This window comes from Geotrypetes seraphini, chromosome 1 (assembly GCF_902459505.1).
Source record: "Geotrypetes seraphini chromosome 1, aGeoSer1.1, whole genome shotgun sequence".
NCBI classification, from domain to species: domain Eukaryota; kingdom Metazoa; phylum Chordata; class Amphibia; order Gymnophiona; family Dermophiidae; genus Geotrypetes; species Geotrypetes seraphini.
Window position 1 is genome coordinate 487225251 of NC_047084.1, and position 17211 is coordinate 487242461.

At 41.6% G+C, this 17211-nt stretch overlaps 1 protein-coding gene across 2 annotated transcripts in view; it reads left to right on the forward strand.

The window, feature by feature from the left end:
* ECPAS (Ecm29 proteasome adaptor and scaffold) overlaps positions 1–17211 on the forward strand; it is a 336957-nt gene that overhangs the window by 222300 nt on the left and 97446 nt on the right. For both annotated transcript variants that reach the window (XM_033926317.1, XM_033926309.1), the window contains exons 30-31: positions 2398–2565; positions 7819–7898. In XM_033926317.1, the coding sequence (XP_033782208.1) occupies positions 2398–2565; positions 7819–7898 (248 nt within the window). The remainder of the gene's footprint in view (positions 1–2397; positions 2566–7818; positions 7899–17211) is intronic.

Consider the following 17211-nt stretch of genomic DNA (forward strand, 5'->3'; position numbering starts at 1 on the left):
ATAGCCCCTTCTTTGTTAACAAGTATCATTGTAATTAAGATGAATATTACTCTCCATTTCAGAATTAAATAGGCTGAAATTTTTCTGTCTGTGGAACAATAAAAGGCCTCAAAAAAAAGGGGGCCTGGCATTGTTGAAAATTATTTGGCAGCCCAAGTGAGAACAGGATGGTATTGGTAGTAAGGAAGTAGCAATCATTACTGACAGTATATAGGGGTATATAAAGTTAAACCAATACAAGTACAATGTTTTCCTTTTCAAAATCTCAGCAAGATTCATAAGTATATTGAAAAGAATCCTTTGATTCTTCCCACCTGATGTGTGTGGAGGAAGGTACTTCAGGAATTACAGCTTCTCCTGGAGGATTCCCCACTAGTGTTAGGTGGATGGAACAGAATAATTTAACTAGACCAATATATTTCAGTCTCCTTGTTTGAAATAATGTACTTTCTTCACACTAAGGAGGCATTTTCTGTGAGAGCTTTCTCCATTAGAATGTTTATTTTTGAAGTCCTCTTCAGTAAAAAGTTTAGACATTTTTACTGGAAGCTAAAGGGAGGCTGGAGCTTTCATATTAACAGAAATGAGAAAGGGAAGCATATCAGAAATCTGGGACAATATAAAAAATATCTACCTCCACACACCACAAAATTCTGATTTAAAAATATCTTACTTCAGTTAAATTATCTTAAAATGTCACACAGGGGGCTCTGATCAATGTTAGAAAGGCTATGGGGCTAAAAATATATTTAGACATGTCTGGTGGGAGTTTGAGGGGGATCAGACCATTTTGGTAAGCAGTGAGGGAGTTTACACAGTCACTGGCAGCACTTTCCCAGGGGCAATTTCTCAAAGTGGGTTAGTTTTGCACATACCATGACAGGAATGAACCTCACTCCTAAGCCCAGGGCATGTGGAGTGTGATCTCAATCTCTCAAATTTACTGCAAACACTTGCTGTAGTACCTGCATTGAGCCAAAGACAGTTTCATTCTGGAGTTAATAAGATGTAACATATATGGGCAGCTTCTCCAGTTCTTTTTAATCAAGCTGGTGGAATCCAAAACAAGGGAAATATATCTTTCTGCATTTCTTGGTACTTGAGGATCTTCCCTCTCTCCATGTGGTTCACCAAGTAATCATTTGGGATCGACACCTCTATAGTCAATGCTGTTATGGTGTGTTTCTCTTTTACCACTTTATCTGGCATTCTGACATCCAGCTTTTTATCAGTTGGGTTGAGGATGTCTCAAGTGATCATAACTTAAGTTCTCTTAGCATCATGCTCCCAATGCTTTTCTGGCACACTGATGTTGTAATGCTTTCATAGTTTCCACTGGTATGTGTCACCTTTTAGTGCCTTTCTGTATAAAGGTTTTCCATCATCAGAAGTTTTCCACCAGCCATAAGATGAGTAACTGTTTCTAGTTTTTTCTTTCTGAATCTACAGATGTCTGTTGCACCAGTTTATTTTCAGTGCTTGTTGTAAATCATCTTGTCTGTAGATTTTGTAAGAAAAAGTTAGAAACGGTTACTTATCCTGTAGCTGGCTGTGAAGTGCTGATGCCGGAAAGAATTTATACAGAAAGGCATTCATTGGAAACTCTGTAAGAAATACTCTCACCTTTGAAAAGCCACTTGTGATTTAGCGGGAGTTCCAAGATATTAGCGCTGAACAATAAAGATCTGCGGAACCACTTGCTGTTAGCCAGGAGTTGGAATTGAGAGCAGCTACCAAAGATAGAAGAGTAGTGGGAATAGATGAAACATAATTGTGAAAGTAAGTGGCTCATGGCAACGATGAAAGGATGTGGGAACCTTATGCTGAATAATGTAAAAACATTAATAAGGAGTTGTGATGAGGGGAACCATTATAGTGGTGAAGGAAGATGTCCCTAATTCTTGAAGATTGTGCCCCTTTCGCATTAGTGATGAGGGACTTGTAGTCATTTTAGTAACAGGATGCCACAGTACCTTACCCCAGCTCCTAGAAAGTACTAAGGCATGGGGTATATGGAGCTTGAAGCATGCAGATGCAGTTAAATTTGAAAGTTAAAGGTTATTTGTTTTACTTGGTTTTGTACTTATTCAGTTTGTTATATTGAACTTCATTTATTTTCCTTCTATGGATGTATCTCGTATGTTAATGCGAATAACTAATGGACAGACTGGATGGACCATTCAGGTCTTTATCTGCTGTCATTTACTATGTTACTATATTAAGAGGGATTACAAAAGGCTTCCACAGGAGACACTTTCCTTTTTAGAATTGATCTAGATTCAGATGACTGTGTTGACAAATTAAGAAGTGTGGACATACTATGGCTCTTAGATTGTCTCGGGTTATATAGTGGAAATATAGAATTAAGTTATAAAAATAATTTTCTCTTACTTTCAGGGAGCAGCTTTTGGCTTTAATGTGATTGCATCAAAGGCTGGAGAACAGCTAGCCCCCTTCCTGCCACAGTTGCTACCACGACTCTATCGCTACCAGTTTGACCCCAACATTGGGATTCGACAAGCCATGACTAGTATCTGGAATGCGCTGGTGACAGACAAAACAGTAGTAAGTATCTTGAATGTAAGGAAGGGCAATGCGAGGTTTGAAGAGGTGGCTAGCATTGAACAGGACCAACCTTGATAGGTATACGAGTTCAGTTGCTTGCTGCAAATGTGTAGGGAAAAGTGCAAGTGTTATTTGCAGCATCAAGTGTTAGACCCACAAACTATTTATTGCTTACTCATATCTGCTTTCCCAAGTGACTGACTGACAAATAAAAAAATATTGAACATTATCCTTGGACAAGCAGGCAGCATATTCTCACATGTGGGTGACGCCATCCAGGGAGCCTGATATGGACAGTGCTAAAGTGTGCTGTCTCTTTGTTTTTGTGAAGCTTCGAGACTGCATGTATGAGTGCCTTCCTGCCCGACATTGACTCAAGGTTCCTCAGTTCTTCGTTTTCTGCAGAGCGAAGAAGTTGTTTTTGGACTCTGCCCAAATCGAGTTGCCTTTCCAGTCAATGTACTTTTTGCCTTGTCAGCTTAGTTTTCTTTTATTTTGATCTAACTTTTAATATTTGTCTTCTGTCTTTTTTTCTTTTAAATTAGTTTCCTCGTTCTTTTGTTTCCTCAGTCAGTCTTTTTCCCTCTGTTGTGGTTTTTTCTCTGTTTTTCCTTCTCATGGTGCAACCATTTCATTTTTCAACCTTGCCACTGAGATTTTTCCTCACATGTCGAGGCCTTCTAGCGGATTCAAAAAGTGCACTCATTGCCAACGGCCCATCTCCATCACTGACCCGCTCAGCTGGTGCATTCGGTGTCTGGGGCCGGAGCATCGAGTAGACACTTGGCATTCGCTGTTCTATTTTACAAAAACATTCTCTTAAGGCACAATGCATCCAGCAAGAGCAACTGTTTAGACTGGCCATGGCCTTCAGGGACAAATCAATGCCATTGGTACCGGCATCAACACCCCCCTCGACGTCTGATGTCATTCCTGTATCGGATAAATTTGCTAGGAAGCAGTCCTCTTCACAACAAGCATCTTGGGCATCTTCTGCATCGATTCCCTTGATGTATGCTAAGCGTCGCCACCATCATCTATCTCCTTCTGTGCAGGCTGTGTCTCCTTTAGGGCATGCTTCCTCATCGAGGTCACCCACCCATTGACATTCTGCAGCACCGATGGTATGGGCTGTTGAGCCAACAGTACTGTTGCAGTCCTTCCAGGACCAACTGAAGGAGTTCTTTTGGAGGGAGCTCGGTGACTTCTTTAAGCTGCATGCGGCACCGATGTTTGCATCAAATTCCTTGGTACTGGCCCAGCCTAGCATGGCACATCAAGGCCCAAGGTACCGAATCCAGCTCTCCATCAAAGCATCGATGGACATTGAGATCCCAAGGTACCAATGCTCGCTCTTCTAAATCCAAGCATACCTTTCACGGTACGGATTCATATTCATCTCAATGTAAATCAAGATCTATGACATTCTCTGCATTGATCTTCATCATTATCTTCATTGGACCGGTACCAACATTCCTGACCCTCTCCCAGTCATCGTACTCCTCAAACTAGGAAGCATCCTTATCCTTCCTATAGAGGTTGAACTATCTCCTCAATCATGAGTTTATAAAACTCCTCTTGGTATCCATCTGCTCCTGGGGCCTTTAATAACAAGCTTTGTTTGATTGCCCATTCTACCTCTTCTGGTTTAATTAGAGTGTTCAGGAAATCTGGGTGAATGTTGGGCAGATCTAAAATATTTAAGTACATATGCCAGCTGGGTCCTTCCTCTTTAAATTATGGGGGGGTGGGGGGGGTTGCATATAAATTCTGATAGTAGATCTGCTAAGTGTTGGATATCTTGGTCATAATGTTCTTCTACCCCTTGTTCTTTCAAGACCAAAATATTTGTCTGGCCCACCTTATCTGAGATCTATAGTAAGCTAGGTTTGTTGATGGATTATTGAGCTCTGTGTCTCTAACAATTATTTATATTGAGCATGATGAGTAGCTTCAAATTACCTCTGCAAGCTCTGTATCTGACATTCTAATCTAAGGATCTTCCTATCTGTTGTTTTCCTTGCATAACTCAATACAAAGGAAAAATACGACCCCACATGTGAAGTATGGGAACAAAGACAAAGTGGGGAAGGGACACTAGTCAAACCGCTGCAAGGACAAATCAGTTTATTGAAGTATCAACAAATTAAAAACAAGAGGACACATATATAACGTGTGCATAAAATGTGAGGATCTATAAACGTTGTATTATTCATTGTGAAGAGAGTTAGGAAGGGTAAGAGAATATATACCCTTCCAATCTGAAGTAAAATGTGACAGGCATAAAAAAGTCCTTTGTAATGAAGTGTATACTGGACCCCCAACACAGTCCGTGTTTCGGCCAAAAGAGCCTTCCTCAGGGGTGTAAAGAATAGCCCAATAGATGGCACCAAATTGCAAGAAAAAAACAAGCCAATATCTGTACTTGCGGTACGTGCTAAACAAATCCTACTGCCTGGCACAATATTCAAACAAACGCAATCGTAAGAAAATGCTGCAGGAACTCGAAGGTTGCTGCTGAGTGTCATAGCTTATTACTTCCCAATGTAAGACCACTTTTGCTGTTTTTCCAGCAGAGAATAGGATCCTGCTCACAATCCTATATAGCAGAATTAGAAAAGGTATAGAGAAGGGTGACGAAAATTATAAAAGTAATTGAATGACTTCCTTATGAGGAAAGGCTAAGGCAGTTAGAGTTCTTGGAGAAGAGACATCTCAGGGGTGATATGATAGAGGTCTATAAAATAATGAATGGAGTGGAAAGGCTAGATGTGAAATGCTTTTTTACTCTTTCCAAAAATACTAGGACTAGGGGGCATGAGATGAAGCTACTAAGTAGTAGATTTAAAACAAACCAGAGGAAATATTTCTTCACACAACATGTAATTAAACTCTGGAATTTGTTGCCAGAGAATGTGGTGAAATCAGCTTAGCAGGTTTTAAAAAAGGTATGGATAAATTCCTAAAAGGGAAGTCCATAGGCCACTATTAAGATGGCTTGGGGAAATCCAATGCTTATTCTTAGGATAACCAGCATAATATCTTTTTTATTACTTGGGAACTAGCTAAACACTTGGGACCTGGGTTGGCCACTGTTGGACCTTCGGTCTGTCCCAGTATGGCAATTCTTATGTTCTTATGTCCTCCAGCAGTCTTTTCTGAAATTGAAGATCAATGTAAAAATCCATCTATGTACTCATTGCCCAATCCCCAGTGGGCACAAATGTGTGGTCATATACCACATATGAACCAATCTCTACTTTGGCAAAAGAGGACAGCAACGTCCTGGAGACTAAAAGGTAATCTATCTGAGATTGAGTTGACTGAGCCCTAGATAAATGTGTGCAATCTTTTTCACTGAGCTTCAAGACCCTCCCTACATCAAAAAGGCCTAAGAGATGACAGAGGTTAGGAAGTCCCCTAGAGGAGTTCATCCTTTCCTGCCTTGGATTGGAAGATTTATCCATTTCAGGATCCCGTGGGGGAGGGAGATATTTTTATGTATTTATGATATATGGAAAATTTCAAGTAATGTATATGATTCAATTGATATAATATGGTGTACTTGATGTAAGATGGAAAAATGAATAAAGATTTGGGAAAAAAATAAAGTAAAATCCCCACCCATTGTTTGAGGCTTATTTACATTAGAGAGGAAACTAAGTTTTTATTAAAAAAAACTTTTTGTGAAATTCATTAAGGGACTATATACTTCCCAGTATAAACCTCCCTGTGTGCTATAAAAACCTGAAATGATACACATCTTCCTCCCATGTCTGCTGTTAGAAATCCAACTTTATCTGCTATATATTTATGAAATAGTAGCCCTCCCTTTTTCCCCCCCTTGAGCTAGTGTGGCAACATATTCTGCCACCCAGCCAACTTTCATCTTGGCGTGTTTTTTCTTTTTTTTTTATTGGTTGAGGGGTTTCCTGTAAAAAGGCAATGTCTGCCTTTGCAGTTGCTGCAATATTTTGGGTCTTTTTATTGGTAAGCTAATCCCGCCTACAATCCACACTCCTAAATTATATCAATATTTTGTTTCAACTTTAGCAAACTCAAACGTTTTGTATAAAAGGGATTCTGTCCCAACCGCCTGTTACACAGCCCCCATTAGGTATTATGTTTCTTAACTCTCCAAATGGCAGTTAATATTTTAATGTGAAGAAGTGCAGAGTGATGTTACTTAAGATGGAGAAATTTGAAGGAGCTATATGTGATGGGGATGGGGGGGGGGGCGAGAGGCTGATGTGCATAGACCAAAAGGAAGATCTTGAGTGACAATTTCTGAGAATCTGAAGCTGGTGAAACAATGTTTATAAAGTGATGACCAGAGCCAGAAGGATACTAGGTTTAAGGGGGCAGACCAGCCGAAAGGATGTGATTATTTACCTGTACGTTTAGAGTACTATGTTTAGGGCTCCTTTTACGAAGGTGCGCTAGCATTTTTAGCGCGCACACAAGATTAGCGCGTGCTAGCCGAAAAACTACCACCTGTTTAAAAGGAGGCGGTAGCGGCTAGCGCACCTTTGTAAAAGGAGCCCTTAGTTTTGGAGGCAGTATCTCGCTAAGGATGTAAAAAGACTTGAAACAATTCAAAGGAAAGCAACCAAAATGGTTTGGGGTCTGCACCAGAAGATGTATGAGAAAAGACTTGAAAACCTAAAGATATATGTATATACATCCCAGAGAAGAGGAGGGCAGAATCCTTGTAACACCCTGAAGTCTGTCATATATTGGAAAAACTGCTGGATATGTTATCAACTTGGATATTAAAATCTCTCTTTACTACTTAAAAAATTTCACAAGATACCTGCAACTCAGATTAAAGTAAATAATTCTAATAATCTTACCAATTGAATTAGGTCTGCCCCTTTTATAATTTAAGATATTATTTTTAGTGATAGTAGGCATTGGTTAATGATGCTTGTTGCTAAAACACTGTTATAAATAGAGATCATTATAAGTACTGACTCAATGATTTATCCAGTTGGGCCAAGTACGTATTTGGAAAATGCCTTGCTCCTGAGACCTAAATTTTACCAACAAATGTGTAAGTGTATATTTTGTATTAGGTGGGATAGGATGATGGGAAGAACCATTTGTTTCAAGATTTTGTGTTTGAGTTGTGATGTCTATTAGAACCACTGAACTAATAAAGTACTTGTAAGGTGATGTGGTGGGGCAGATACTTCTCCCATGCCCCTCCTGAAACTGCAAAGAGAATTAATAATGCATTGCTTTTATTTCCAGGTTGATAAGTATATGGTAGAAATTCTTCAAGACCTGATAACGAATTTGACCAGTAATGTTTGGCGGATTCGTGAATCTAGGTAAGGACAAAATAGTGGTAAAAGAGTAGCAAAATACCTTTTGCAAAGAATGTCAGAAATTCCCCAAATTCCACTACTTAATAACTCTGCAGAAAGTAAAAAATGGGGAGCCATTTGAAATAGTCAAAGTAATGTATATAGTTCTGTATGTTGATTTACTATGGACCATATTTGTTTTAGTATTCTTTCTCCCATTTGGATTTCTTGGGACTGTCCTTATTCATTAAGGCTGAATACAGTTTAAGATTTCTTAGGTATTAATGTAATTGCACTTCTTTATGTAAGAATTTAGGAATTTCACATCCTGGCTCTCTCATAAGCTGTTCAATACTTTTTTCATGTTAATACATGTTTTTTTAGCTTTTCAATTTAGAATTTGTAGGCCAATACATATATTTCCTGCAGATCTTTGAAATATGGGTATTTGTCAAATGACATAGAATTCTAGTAGCTATGCAGTTTCTTTGCTTTTGTCATTCTTTTAATTGGATCAGCAATGTACCAGAGCTTTTGGGACCTAATAGGTCCTTCTTCAATTTCTGATTATATTTTATGGGGTTGCTTAGTGATAATTAGACCCACTAAAAACTTTCAAGAAAAGTTAAAGAATGGAAGATTTGTAGCTACAAAATTGCAGGAAAACCTAGAGTTGCAATCTCAGCTAAAATAACTAAGCTTACCTAGTTCAGTGATGGTAGTTGAAATTTGCTACTGTAAGTGGATTCAGTTAGACAGCTCTGGGAAGAAAGCTACTGCTCAACTTCAGTGATTCTCAGGGTTAGTAGTGGTACTTCTATCATTTTTGTGGAAAGCAGCAAGAAGTAAGACCCTGTGTTCTCTTATGAGGTTTTCAGTCACTGCTACAGCGTAGGACTAGTGAAAGGAGTCTAGGACTTAATCAGTGGTATATTTGACACCTGGGGCCAATCACCCCCCTCCTCTATAGAAAAAATTATTTTTAGCAATAATCCACGAGTCGAACAACAAGGGTACTCCTAAGAAAAGGAAGCATCTTATACCCTACATTGAGGAGGAGTCACGTGATGTGCTGAGCCGAGTGAGACGTGCCTTACTCGTGCTCCGGGGCCCCGAATCTCTCATACCCTGAAATTACTTGTTTTTGTTGGCCCGCGCATTTCAGGACCTCTGGGATCGTGCATGGACCGGTTTGTGCAGCAGACTAGCCCGGTCATGAGTAGCAAACTGAGTCATGCCACTAAAGACAGGGAGACTCGTTCTGCGCGACCTGATCCTAAAATGGCGGCGGGGGATTTGGGTTCCGCGCTCCCCCTGTCTGAGGCACATATTGCAGCGCTTTCGGCTTCGGTGGTGCGAGCTCTTGACTCCCGATTTGATCACCTCTCGAGCCAGTTAACCTCGCTTGAAGCCCTATTGGGGGAGACCACCAGGCGCACGGGCGAGCTGGAGAGCCGCGTCTCGGGAGTTGAGGACACGTGTTCGGCCTCCGCTGCCGATTTGGTATCCATGAAGGCGCAGCTTCAGCGTCAGGCCGACAAGCTGGAGGACCTCGAGAATCGCTCGAGGCGGGACAACTTGCGCCTGGTGGGTCTCCCGGAGACGGTCCCTGACGCCCGACTTCTTTCTACTTTGGAATCCTGGCTCCAAGCAGCGCTACCATTCCCGACTGGTGTGGGACCGTTGCGGTTGGACCGCGCGCACCGCCTGGGCCGGCGCTCTGATGATCGAGAGCGGGCTCGAGTCACTATTTTCAAAATCCATAACTCGGCTGTTAAAGCTGAGTTAATGAGACAGTACAGGCTGAAGAGGAATACCTTGTCGTTTGATGACACCCCTGTGTGCCTGTTCCAGGACTACTCCCCTGCACTACAGGAACGCCGGAGGCGCTTCTCTCCTGTGTGTTCGGCTCTCTACGAACGAAAACAGAGATTCCAGCTTCTCTACCCGGCGCAGCTCAAGATTTGGACTCCTTCGGGATGGCGAATGTTCCACTCTGCTGAAGCCGCGCAAACCTATCTTGATGCGCTACCCGGGGAAGCAGGGCCTTCTTCTGCTCCCTGAGTTTCCAGTCCTGGCTGCTGCGCTGACCTAGCCCTCATCTGTGGAGCGCTTCTCCTCTTGATTGAGAGTCTCCGCTTTGTGACTAAGAGATGGCTCCCTGCTTCCCTTTGTACCCATTGGCACTCTGGCCCTTGTTGGAGTGTGTCTACTCCCTTGTTTGTTTGGTTATTTTTTGGGTCTCTACATATTACGGCATTTACCTTGCCCCTCTGTCTTTGCTGTTGTCGCCTCCTGGTATCCCCAGCCCTGCACTTTTGGCAGACCCGGTTCCACTTGTTTGGTTGGTTGCTATGCTACTGGGTTTCCTTGGGGCTTTTGCGGGCCGCCTGCCCGGGTGCGGGGCCTGAAGGGGCGAATGCCGTACCTTTGTTCCAGATACCTCCTTACAAAGGTTGACCTCTCCCAGGCTTGTCCTGTGGTGGGATCGGTTTTTGGAGGGCTTTCCCGAGCCGCCTGCTCACCATTTCCCCTTTCTAGTGGGCCTTTGGGTACTAGCTCCCTGCTTGTTTTTGCACGGATGCCGATCCTGTCTGATTGGGCTGCTTGTGGGGTCTTGTATGGCTTTGGTCCTGCTGTGAGTGTGTTTGACTGGGGTGTTTGCAGGGGGGAAGAGACTGCTTGTTTCTTGGTTTGACTGGAATTTGCATGGTTTGGGGGTCGCTTTTCAGTTTTCGTTTGTTGGGGCTCTGGTGCGCTGACTGGATGTGGGGGGGGGGGTGCTATTCTACTGGCAATTCGAGGGATTCTCTGTTTCTATGGTTTGCTGCCCTGCCACATTTGTGGCACTTGTTTCTCCTGATTTTTGCTGAGGTTTGTCTGACTGACTGGATGCGTGTAGTGGTGCCTGGGGTGCGTGTGTTGGAAGTGGGTTTGGAGATTTGGGGCCCCGTTTACATCTTTGTGTGACTCCTTTCTGTTCCACTTCTGTGGAGCGGTTTTCTTTCTTGGGGTTGGGATGGGTTGGGTGGTGAAGGGGTGCTGGGATAGGGTGGGTTGGGTTGGATTTGGGGGGTGAGGGGTCCTCCTTCCGTTTGTTTTTATTCTGTTACTGTCTGGAATGATATCACGGGTTCTCTCCTTGATTTATGCAATTGTGTGTTCCACATGCATTCCATACTAGATTACATCAGATTGCTTTATTAGATGACGTTTACCCCCAGTTATTAATTGCTGGGATAGATTATGTGGTAGATGCTCTATATGATGGTTTTAGAGTCATGAGCAAAGATTTCTGCATACTCAATCTCCATCCGTAGTGAGCAGGAGATTTGGCTTCCAAGGCCATTTGAACAGGCTACCTTTTAAAGACCAAATGCTCTTCAGCAAAGTATTGGACGATCTCATGGGTAAGGGAAGGGATTGAGACTTGTATACCGCCTTTTTGTAGTTTTACAACCACACTCAAAGCGGTTTTACATAGAGGTAGTTCAAGCATTTTCCCTATCTGTCCCGGTGGGCTCACAATCTATCTAATATACCTGGGGCAGTGGAGGATTAAGTGACTTGCCCAGGGTCACAAGGAGCAGCATGGGGTTTGAACCCACAAGCTCAGGGTGCTGAGGCTGTAATGCTAACCATTGTGCCACAGTCTCCTCCAGTGTGTCGGATCGTCAGTCTAAGTATTTGCTAGACTGCAGACCTTGAGAGGGTCAGGTTGTGGTAATTTTTGAGGTTCTCGGAGATTTTTTCATCCCTTGGCAGACTCCTCTGCTCAGATATTGTATTATAGCTCTCGGCAGAGATACGGCAGTTCCTGGCTGACTCAGCCCCCTGGTTCCCACCCAGCAGCAGCTTCCAAAATGGTCAATAATGCTAGGTCTGTAGCCCCACCTCCACTGGTAGGTGGAAGATTGATAGCTTTCTGGTAGGTTTGGGTGCAGATATGCTAGGAATATTAGACATCATTTTGAAGGATACAAGCTTAAATTCTTTCACCCCCGAGGGACTTATTTGTGGACTCGCTGGTCAGTCGGCCGGAGAAAGCAGTCAAAGTGAGATCAACAGTGATAAGGCTAATAGATATCCAGGCTGTACAGCCTGTAGCAGCAGAAGAATCGGACTTGGGCAGATACTCTATATAGTTTGTCATGCTCAAAAGAGACTTTAACAATTGGAGATCAGTCCTAGATCTGCGGTCAGTAAATGCAGCACTAAAAGTGCCCCGATTCTGCATGGAGACCATTTGGTAAGTCATTGCAACAGTGATACCAAGGGAATTTCTGGCTTCTCTGGATTTGTCGGAGGCCTTCTTGCATATTCCCATCTTTCTGGACCACAGGAAATTTCAAAGATTTCATGTGCTAGGAAAACATTACAAGTTTGCAGCACTGCCCTTCAGTCTAGGGACAGCACCTCACAACTTCACCAAGGTCCAAAAGACAGTGGCAATAATTCAGACTAAAGTTTGTTGTGAAACCAAAGGAAATGCTCATAGGATCTCAGCAAGAGTTCACTTCAGCTGTGACCTGGTAAAGCTCAGAGTAGATCAAGCAAACTTTTTCTGTATATTCAAAAGCTTACAGCCATCCCTTCAATACCAATATACGTTAAAATAATAGAAGGTCTAGTTGCACAATACCTCACCAACTACCTGGAAGACCATAACCTACTTCACCCCTCATAATCAGGATTTCGAACCAACCACAGCACAGAAACACTACTTGTAACACTACTAGACACAACTCGACAGCAAATTAGCAAAGGCAAAAAGATGATGCTAATCCAACTTGACCTCTCCGTAGCATTTGACCTGGTCAACCACTCCATACTGCTACAGATCTTGACGCCATTGGGATATCAGGCAAGGTCTACAATTGGTTCCAAGGATTCCTCAAATCAAGATCCTACAGGGTAAAGTCCAATAATATCAAATCAGAACCATGGTCCAACCCATGTGGAGTTCCACAAGGATCACCTCTATCACCTACGCTCTTCAACCTCTTTATTTCCTCCCTTGGAGCCACTTTAGATAACTTAAATGTTACATCTTTCAGCTACGCAGACGACATCACCATACTCCTCCCCTTCGACCCATCAGAGCCCACCACTACAGCAAAACTGGAAATAACCCTAGATGCAGTGGAAAAATGGATGGTAGACCACAAACTGAAACTAAACTCAGATAAAACAAAATTCCTTCTGCTCGAAAAGGCCAAAACTCCCAATTAAAAATTAAAAACACCAAATACCCAATACAGCCCGAACTCAAACTCCTAGGAGTAACGATAGACAGATGCTGCACAATGCAGTCCCAAATCAATAAAACATCCCAGAAAGCTTTTTTAATTATGAGAAATCTACGTAACATAAGAAAATTCTTCGACCCAGCACAATTAAGGCTTATTGTCCAATCCCTAGTCTTAGGTCTACTGGACTATTGCAATTCCCTTTATCTACCTTGTCCTGCCAACATGATAAAACAACTTCAGACTATACAAAACACTGCCCTCAGACTGATCTACTCCCTGAGAAAATATGATCATATTACAACTGCCTTCCTAGACTCACTGGCTACCTATGCAAGCACGAATTCAATTCAAATTCTACTGTCTATTATTCAAAGCATTAAACGGGTCCGCCCCCCCTATCTAAACAACCGCCTAAACCAGATCCTCACCTCAAGACAAAGAAGAACTCCGAACCCTTTTGCCTTCCCTCCACTCAAGGGCACTCAGCGCAAAAAGATGTTTGATAACCTTCTGGCGACGCAAGCAGCAAAACTTAACCACTCCATCTCCAACCTGTTGATGGCAACAGGCGACTTCAAAACTTTTCGAAAAGAAATCAAAACCCTACTTTTCAAAAAATTTATCCAGATATCTTAATCCAACCCTTCCCCCTCCTCCTAGATAAATTCTCCCCCAAAACCTCCACTTAAATAATCTCTTCCTCCACAAAACACCAACCAAGTATTCAGATCCCTGAAATATAACGTAATCTTATTTGTACTCTAACTGTAATCTATTTGTTATATCACACAGTAACGTACAGTCAATTTAATATCCAATTTGCAAGTTCTTCCGGAATTAATCCAGGTACCTCTCCTCCCTTGTAACCAAAAAAAACCCCCAAAACTGTTGTAATTTCACTGGAAATGTCCAGTTAGCTCTTTTGTAATCTGCCTTGAACTGCAAGGTATAGGCGGAATAGAAGTCCCTAATGTAATGTAATATAATCTAGCAGCAAGTAAAATTACAGCAGCAGTTCAATGTCTTATATCTTCAGAGGACATTCTCATGTAGGCAGAGCAGAAGAGGCTCTCAACTAATGTTTCTAGTGCACAGAGCATATGAGTCCTGATAAGTGAATTAACTCCATCTAACCGCGAACTGTGCAAAAGGAATCCTCTTCAATTTCTTCAGCTCCGCCTCCTTCCTCAGTGAGCTGAACTGCATCTCTTCAGTTTTTCCTTCATGCAAGCTAGAAGGTGTCTTTCTGATCTGCTATGAGAAGTTTATTATTTTGGGGTTTTTAACTGAATTCAAAGGCTTTGCAGTGCTCAAAAGGTCCCTAATAGCCCTGGGGCAGCTCTGCTGGGAGAAGACACAGACTCTTTGAGCAGCAGTATGCAGCTAACAGGGCTACCCTTTCAGGGAACCTGTCTAGCCAGCCTATACTAGTAATCAAGGAGCTCGGGGACCCTCTCCTGGGAGCCAAGTTTGCCCCTGATTTATCAAGGCGCTTGAGCACAGGCTGTTTGGCTCCATGGCAGTCCGAGAGGGCTTTAGCGGGTGTCAGCTACATTCTCCTCACCCCATTGCTGTGCACGGGTCTGTGGGAGTCTAAGGTCTTAGTCCAGCTTCAGCCCAACTGGCAGCCAGAAGATCACAACATCCTGAATTTGGTATATGCTTGTTTGACGCAGTGGTCTTCTCCAGTTTCCAGCTTGCAATATGAGCTGAAGCAGGAAATAGCACCATTGCAGCACAGCACAACGAATCCAGGCTATTATAGCCTATAGGAAAATTGCAAACAGCGTTGAAGTCCCTTAGAGTTGGATCCACTCCAGGTGGTGATAGGTTCATGGTAGAGTTTTTTAAATCATTTCAAATTACCACATTTGTTAAATCTATATCAGGCTCAACTACTTAAAGGTTGTATTTTAGGCACTATGGCAGAGTCTTTAACTATAGTTTTGCCAAAGCCAAATAAAGATCCTACGTTGGTCTCAAATTATTTCTTTAATTAATGTAGATTGTAAACTTTTGGCTAAACTTTTGGCTTTACGCTTGGCCAAGGCTCTCCCTTATATTATTGGTATGCACCAAACTGGGTTTGTTGCTCAGAGACATTCCTCTAATAATACCAGACTAGCTTTTCAAATGTTATATTTAACAAAAGCCATGAATGATCCAGCCTTTTCTGTTTCTTTGGATGCAGAGAAGGCATTTGATCGGGTGGAATGGACCTTCATGTATCAAGCTATGGAATGGTTTGGTATAGGGACGGGTTTTATACAAATGATTCAATCCTTATATAGCTCCCTGACTGCTAGATTATATATTAATAATAATTTTTTGGAAAGCTTCAACTTGCAGAGGGGGGGTTAGGCAGGGATGTCCCTTATCTCCTCTGCTTTTTGATATTGTATTAGAACCCTTGTTATTAGCTATTCAACAGGCAGAGGAGATACAGGGTATTCCCTATTCGGAGCGGGAATATAAGGTCTCTGCTTATGCAGATGATATACTACTTCATTTGAGAAACCCCGAAACAACCATTCCATACTTGCTTGAATTGATAGAGAAATTTGGAAAATTTTCTGGGTATAAGATTAATTGGAATAAATCTGAAGTTCTTCCGCTTAATGTACATTGAACAAAAGGTTTGTTTGACTCATTTTCCTTTATCTGGAAGGAAGGTGGAATAAAATACTTAGGAATTTGGATAAAAAATACACTGGAAAACACAATGAAAGTAAATGAAAAAGCTTTATTACAAAAAGTAACAGAAATGTGTGAGCAATGGAATCCTTTACATTTATCTTGGTGGGGGAGATGCCAAACGATTAAAATTATGATATTGCCTGTGGTTTGTTACCAAATGGGTAAGATACCAGTTTTTTTTCAGGGATCCTTTTATAAAAGGTTAAATAGAATTCTTACAAAATTTGTTTGGCTTGGTAAAATTCCTAGAATTGCTTTAGTGTCTTTGCAAAAGTCAATTAGGGAAGGGGGGGGTAAATTTTCCCAATTTTTATAGGTATTATCAAGCCTATATTTTGCACCAAGGTATGTATTGGGTCCTCGCAGAGCCCATTGAAAATATTCCAGACTAGTTGTGGTTGGAATGGCGACTCATTTTTCCTCTGCAATTAAATCATGTTCTTAGTATCAAAATGCCTAGGATATATAAAGAAAACAAAATGTTAGTTGATACATGGAAAACTTTGAGGTTTGTGAATAATTTAACACCTATTCCTATACATAAATCAACAAATCAAACTATATGGCTTAACTCCAAGATTCAAATAGGCGGATTTAAGGTCATCTGGAAGTATTGGGTAATGGCAGGTATTAGAACTCTGGACGATGTTATATCTGCTTGACCTTTCACAGCTGCAACACAAATTTGGTCTTAATAAATCACAAAGTTTTAGATGGCTGCAGCTGAAGCAGGCCATTCAGGCAGGGTTCACTGAATGGAAAAATCTTAACAACCAATATAGTTTAGAGTTATTGTGCTTTCAGGTGGACTTCCTGGGACACCAGTCCGCACAGTGGTATTAATATCTGGATTTATAAATTAAAAAACAAAAAATGGTCTTAGGGACATTTGGAGCATTGAGATTAAGCATCAAATTACTGCGTCTGAATGGCCACAAATTTGGTCTTGGAGAATGAGTTGTACAACGTCAGCATCTATGAGACAAACTTGGTTTTTTCTGTTGCACCGAGCTTTCTAGACCCCTGTTCGATTACAAAAGTTAGATAGCTCTAAGTCAAATAAATGTTGGCATTGTCATCTCGAAGCAGGGACTTTAGAGCATTTATTATTCTACTGTCTATTCATTTTTGCATTTTGGAGATCGATATGGGGCCAAATAAATTGTTTCTTAGAAAATCCTGTGTCTTTATCCTATGATACTATTTTATTTGGAATGTCAATGAGGAAAAAGTCAAATTTCTGCAAATAATAATAAATTATTACTTATTATGACAGGAGTTGCCATTCAGCAGATTACATTCAATTGGAAAAACTAGAATAGATTAAATTAGTTTTTAGTGGAATTCACTGTCATATGTATAAAATGGAAAGAACGTTAGCGTTGCAC